This window comes from Cynoglossus semilaevis, chromosome 1 (genome assembly GCF_000523025.1).
Source record: "Cynoglossus semilaevis isolate Cse_v1.0 chromosome 1, Cse_v1.0, whole genome shotgun sequence".
In the NCBI taxonomy this organism is placed as follows: domain Eukaryota; kingdom Metazoa; phylum Chordata; class Actinopteri; order Pleuronectiformes; family Cynoglossidae; genus Cynoglossus; species Cynoglossus semilaevis.
In genome coordinates this window covers 24,372,491-24,378,620 of record NC_024307.1, presented here as the reverse complement: position 1 = coordinate 24,378,620, position 6,130 = coordinate 24,372,491, and the positions used below count along the sequence as shown (strand labels likewise).

Below are 6,130 nucleotides of genomic sequence, written 5' to 3'. Positions count from 1 at the left end.
TCAAATGGTCATCAGGGCTTGCAAAGATCACTTATACCACCTACCTTCCATGATTGAGAACACCTGTAGCATGTGTTGAAATCAGTTGATGTACATTGTTAGTGGAATGTGGGTGGAGATATTTTTACTTTTGATCATTTAAAGTTATTTCATCAAAACTTCTGTGTTTCTGTGCAAACTGTGACCAGAGAAGTTGAGAAACATATAGTGCAGAAGTCAGTACCATTATCTGTGTCTTGTCCTCAGTCATGCACACGCTCTAAAGAAAAAGAAATGGAGGAGGCTTTAAGAGACTCTGGCCAGACACTTAGTCTGGGGGCCACCTTGCGTGGGCTGCTGCCTGTCTGTGTGAAAAATGACACCACCCTCTCCTGAGGATGGTAAGGGTCAGAAGACAGCACCAAGGCCAGACACAAAAACAAACACCAGTGGAGTCGTGCAAAGATCGAAACACCCTCGGACAATCACCGATGCCTTTCTGGAGACACAGGGCTGGTCAAATCAGCAGCCTCTCAGATTTATGTCCTTTCAGAAGTGAATGTAGTGCTTTTTAAAGCCTTATGGACACTCACTTCCAAAAACAATACAGGCCATTACCGAGAGTAACACAGGCCATGTCCTGGCTTTGGTGTGCTTTATGAGAGGGTCTGTTTATTTAATGATAGAATCCAATGTAACGCAGCGGCCTTTTCTATGACCAGGCTCCGTGGGCAGATGGCAACCATCGATCATCATCTATCAGCTGACCTTCAGGCCAATCACAAGGCTGCTGGACCTTGCTGCACTCAATTCCTGCCCGATTCCCACTGGCTTTATCTTCACCTCCTGCCTTTTTGTTTCCCCTCAGCTGACCATACTACTACTACTACTACTACTACTATTACTACTGCTACTGCTGCTGCTGCTGCTGCTGCTGCTGCTGCTGCCGCTCCATCTGCTGCTGCTGCTGCCACTTTATCTATTTGCTCTCCTGGAGCAATCTGGAGAATAACCTAAATGTTGTTGAGTTATTGCAGAGATTGATTGAGGCCAGATTGAAGAGACTGATTTGTTTTTAGAGTTAGAACCTCCTGCTCTTCAGTCGGGGATCATGTTGATACATTCACTTATCTCTGCAACAAGGACACAATTCTGCTGCCAAGAAAATTCAATAAAGTCAGGAGTCATTTCACTAACGCATCAAAAATGCACCCCTGAGTATAATAACAAACAATAACAAAACAAATTAATGGTTGAGATTGGTATTTTTAGAATGATTCTTTTGAATTCAAAGTGGAGAGTATGCAGTGGAATAAGCCACAGAGGAAAGTGTTTGGGACCAGTTGTTGTCCACATCTCCCACATGACTTCATCTGGCCTAGTGTCTGAGGGTGTCAGAGGATCTGGGCTGGAAGATAGCCATATCGTTGCCACATGCTAGCTAAATGTTGTCTAAAAAAATAACCTTGGCCAATTAGCTATTAGACAAGTTGAACCATGTGGTTTACACCTGGCCAAACGCTTTTAAGGAAAATCCAGGAAATGTTTTATCAAGTTTGGAAGCGTAAGGTGTTAATTTCCCATCATCCATTCTTCTTGTGTTCTGTGCTAATTAACACTGTTCAGCGTGATAACAGGACAGTTAACATTCAGAGTAAACAGGTTACCAAATGAGCAGCACGTTGACTTTGTTTTAGGGAGTTTTCCGAGGTAAAGGTTTCACTCAAATCAGTGGAGTTGTCAGACAGCCTCACAGAACTGTCGTCATCTTGCTCATTTCCTGTCTCTTCTTGCATGAAACGTGATAATTTAAAGATCCCTGAGCGACGTCTTCCAAACGCAATAACGAGTCAACATCTTCCCAATTTGCCATGTCTGAGAAGCAGAAGCAGATGAAAACTGAAAGTGATTCACGAGGATGTGCGACAGTGATAATTAAAATTCTTCCTGCCTCCAGCAGCAGAATTTTTAGACTGAATTCACTGTCACATTACAACTCCTGGATCCCATCTCAAAATAAATTCTTCAGAAGGTGCTAACTTGCTGGAGAAGGAGGGCAGCTTCAGAGGTGAACGCCCCATCTCACTGCTCTGGAACCTCCCCATGTCCGCAGATCATTCTTTTGTTTTCCTCCTTTACACCTTTTTGTACCTTTTTTGTTTCTTGTTACGTGTATAAAAAAGGAGAAAAACTCAGCCTAGGTGGAGACTGCTCCAAGAGACTGCAGATAAAGTATTGATAAACGCAACACTTCAAAAGTGCTGTTCTCGCTAACAGCGCTAATCAGCACATTGTTGGCATGGAAATTGCCAACCATTTACATGTGCTGACAACACACACACACTCTCACACCGAAGGAAAAGAAAACACCTGCCTTTCACATACTCAGCTTGCAAATCACAGACAGGTCAGCATCCAGTATTTGAGTCTTTTGAGTGGCCATTTCACTGCTAACATTACTAACATTTTCTTGCTCCCTCCCATCTGTGTAACTGTTTAACTTCAGGCCAAAAAAGTAGCCGAGTTGATGACAGGTCGACAAACTATGCATAAAGTTATACAGTCACGTAGAGGCGTCGTGAGATATTACTACTACTTCTACTTCTGAGTAGTAGGTACAAGGTAGAGTTCATGTAGTACTCAATTTAAATCAGACCTAACCTGGAGAATAGCGATGAGTCAGAGCCAAACTCAAATTTACATTTGTAATACTCCACTCCAGCCCTGTGTGGTCGTACAAGACAACATCTAGTTCCAGGACTTTCTCTCCAACCCTGCAGCTAGAACTCCTCGGCCCCGCCCTCCTCTGTTCCACCTACTTTGAACCAGCACCACCGCCACCACTGACTGCACTGGTGACTGAATTATTCATGGCAGAGATGAGGCAGATGCTGCTGGGAGACAGAGAGTACCTTTCTGTATGCAGTTTGCAGCAGCGGGACCTTCAGAGCCGGTTAGTTGATCTGAGCTGCTTGTCTGCGCCGCTGTGGTGCTCCTGAGGAGGATGAGGAGTCAGAAATCAATGGTTGAGGAGGTGAAGATGTACGTATACCGGGGAAGAATAGAAATGTGGAACTTTTAAACGCAAGTTTCACAACTGGGGCACTTGACAATGTTTATTAAACAATGGAGAAGTGAAAGGAAAAGAGGCGAATCGATACAGTATATAGGTGCTTATGGGATGTCAGCTGACAGATATGGTTCTATCAGACACGTCTTTACAAAGACTTACTTTGAGACTAACAAATCCCTGATATAAAGTGGAGAAACACAGGACTGTGATCATAATGTAAGGTGGAATAACTCAGAATTTCAGAATTGGACACCTGCATAACTACCACATTTTTTAACTGACTTGATTTTTAGCCACTCAGAAGCCAACAATTGCTAAATTTGATCATTATAATAAAGATATTAATAAAATAACATAATTAAATCTATTGAATTAGTCACAAATAACAACAGGTGTGAAACATGTGTCTACCTACTTTTATTTGTTTCAGCAATAAACAGAAAATATTTTAATAAATATTTTTAGGAATGTTGATTTATCTTGATTAATCACCAATAATTCGAATTAATCATGACTAATCCACAGCTACGCTGGGATTACTCAAATTTAAAGTTTTACTTTAACAGTGGCCTCTGCCAAACAGTACAACAACTAGAAATATAAAGTGGGTTTTGCAGTTTTTTTTGTTACCTGTTCTGGAAGGGCAGTACTGCCTGAACTGGGATCTCAGGAACAGGCCGGTGCCTCAGCCTGTAGGAGCGAGTCAGCCGTGGACCTGGAGAAGAACTGACCACGGGCTGAGTCTCGTAGATGGAGTTTTCTACCATTTCACCAGTAAATACCCTGTGGATGTCAGTCCCAGGTTGGTGGAAGTTGTCAGCAGAGCAGGACGCTGAGTCAACGCTCGGCAACAACTGCTCCTCTGGGGTAATCTCCCAGTCTGGGGGCATTGCTGTCATATCTAGAGACTCTGTGCTGCTGCTGGAGGACACAGAGGGAGGAATCCAACCATCCAAAGACTCAGACGTTTGGGTGTTCTTGGGGTTTCTTGGGGCGGGTTGTGGTGGGCAAAGGTTTGTGCCTTCAGTTACTGATCCCAGACCTGCTCCTGGAGGTAAGGTCTGACTCCCCGAATTGCACTCAAATATTTCTTTTGGCTTGGAGTGCTGAGATGAAGTCCCTCGTTTTCTATCCTTAAGGAAAATTTTCCTGGGATATGGCACTGGTTTTCCAACTCCCAAAGCTTCCAGACTGCGGAGGATACGCCTACGATGGCCAGTAGGAAAGACTCGAAGTTCCAGCAGCTGTTCATCTGTGAGGTCCTTGCAGTCTTCCAGAACGTGGTACCCTTTCTGCTGGAAATATGGGATATACTGGGAAAGACGCAGGGTGGACAGCCAGTCCACAATCTGCTGACCGGGCTCTGTGGACTCTGGAGGCTCCATTACATTGGTCTGACTCTACAGCTGAGGCATCAGAATGAACCTGTAAAAGAACTTTATTGTCCAACCTAGACACAAAGGGAAGACAAAGTTATGGTACGAGGTGAACGGTCTAATCTGAGGACACCGCATGTGCCATCAAACCTCATTTTATCTTTTTACTCAAGAAGTTCCAAGTTCATGACTCCTCTCTTGTACCACTGATGGGATTATTAACCTCTGAGACATTCATTATGTCTAACAAGAATTTAATTTCAGACATCACTGAGGCTGTGGTGAAATTTACTACTCTGCAAGGTCAAATCACACAGAGTGGATATGGATTTTCAGCTCAGGGATAAAAATAAATAAATCGGCAGATACAACAGAAAGTGACAACTTTCAGATGGAGGTCTCACACTGACGGCATCAAACTGGCAGAGAAGCAGAGTGGTGATCTCAGTGAAAGAAAGTAGTGACCCTTCACTAAGTTAATGTCTTAGTCACATCTCAGTAGTGAAGACTGACAATAGCAACACCAAACTTTACACACACACACACACCTCCTCAAGTTCACTTCTCCTTTAGGCTCTACACAAGGTGTTACTTCTGTTTCTTTGTTCATCTGATACTCATACTATGAGCAGCCATTTACTATGAGAAAGACCAAAGCCAGTAATCTGTAGCTGAAACAAAGGCCACAAACAAAGGTCAAAAAACTTTGACCATCGGTCATTTGTACACCCCCACATCTGTTCATTCAAACTTATTTGCATGTTTTTAACCTTAAACTTGTTGTATACGTGTTAAAAACTGGGTCAGATTTGGTTATGCAAAATAATCCTCCTGTACTTGCTATTGCAAGTTCATTAATGCAAAACATTTCAAAATAGAACTGACCTTTGAGTCCACATTTACACAGGTCAAACACATGTCTAAGACAACAGTGAAGCAGGAACAGGAAGTGCCGCAGGTGAGGCCTGGGATTTATCTCCCTACCCTGGTTAAAAACTCTCTGTGGTGCAGCAGCTGTAGGTACATCAGACCTCAGTGAGTCACCGGCAGCACGTCGGTGCATGTACACCACCGACACACACCTACATCATACCTGTGAACACAAAGTCCAAAGTGGATCCCCTTCCTGGTTTGACTGACACACACACACATAAACACACACAGGATTGTAGTTTCCACACCAAACGACAACCTCTTGTTTATTACCACACATGTGTCAGTGAAGTCCAGCAGTGATGCTGGGCAGCGTCTTCATCACAAACGTGCGTCAGGTGCGCAGTTGTGCGGTCACCTTTATGCACTTACGGAATTTCAAACAAATAAACACAGTGGAGGCCAATTAGAGTATTTGGCTTCACTTTCTGTTCAACACTCAGTGTACACGAGCGCCAAAACGACTCTAAAGTATAACTGAAACATCGGTTAGACTGTAAGCCGTGGAGATAAACACAGGAATAGTTCCACTTTTCCTGACTTGTGTTGGTGCTGTGAAGAAAATAAACACAGGTTGAAGTTTCAGACCCGGCTCACCTGTGTCTGCAGCAGTAGGAAGCGTCAGCTCAGGTACCGTCCGTTTATGTCATTGTCGAGCAGCGTCTCTGACTTGGTGCGCTTGACACAATCAGCGTCCGTTTCCTTTCACCCGCGCGTGAGTGTGCGCAGCACGCCACACACAAATCTCCGCCCACTCTGAGTACTTTCA

General features: G+C 43.8%; 1 protein-coding gene across 1 annotated transcript in view; it reads right to left on the bottom strand.

Annotated features, from left to right (window-relative positions):
* arap2 (ArfGAP with RhoGAP domain, ankyrin repeat and PH domain 2) overlaps positions 1 to 6,100 on the bottom strand; it is a 97,966-nt gene extending 91,866 nt beyond the window's left edge. Inside the window, exons 1-3 of the mRNA XM_008321193.3 lie at positions 5,959 to 6,100; positions 3,683 to 4,502; positions 2,892 to 2,974 (exon numbers count right to left, since the gene is read on the bottom strand). Of these exons, the coding sequence (XP_008319415.1) occupies positions 2,892 to 2,974; positions 3,683 to 4,437 (838 nt within the window). The 5' untranslated portion in view covers positions 4,438 to 4,502; positions 5,959 to 6,100. The remainder of the gene's footprint in view (positions 1 to 2,891; positions 2,975 to 3,682; positions 4,503 to 5,958) is intronic.
* Between the last annotated feature and the right edge of the window lie 30 nt (positions 6,101 to 6,130).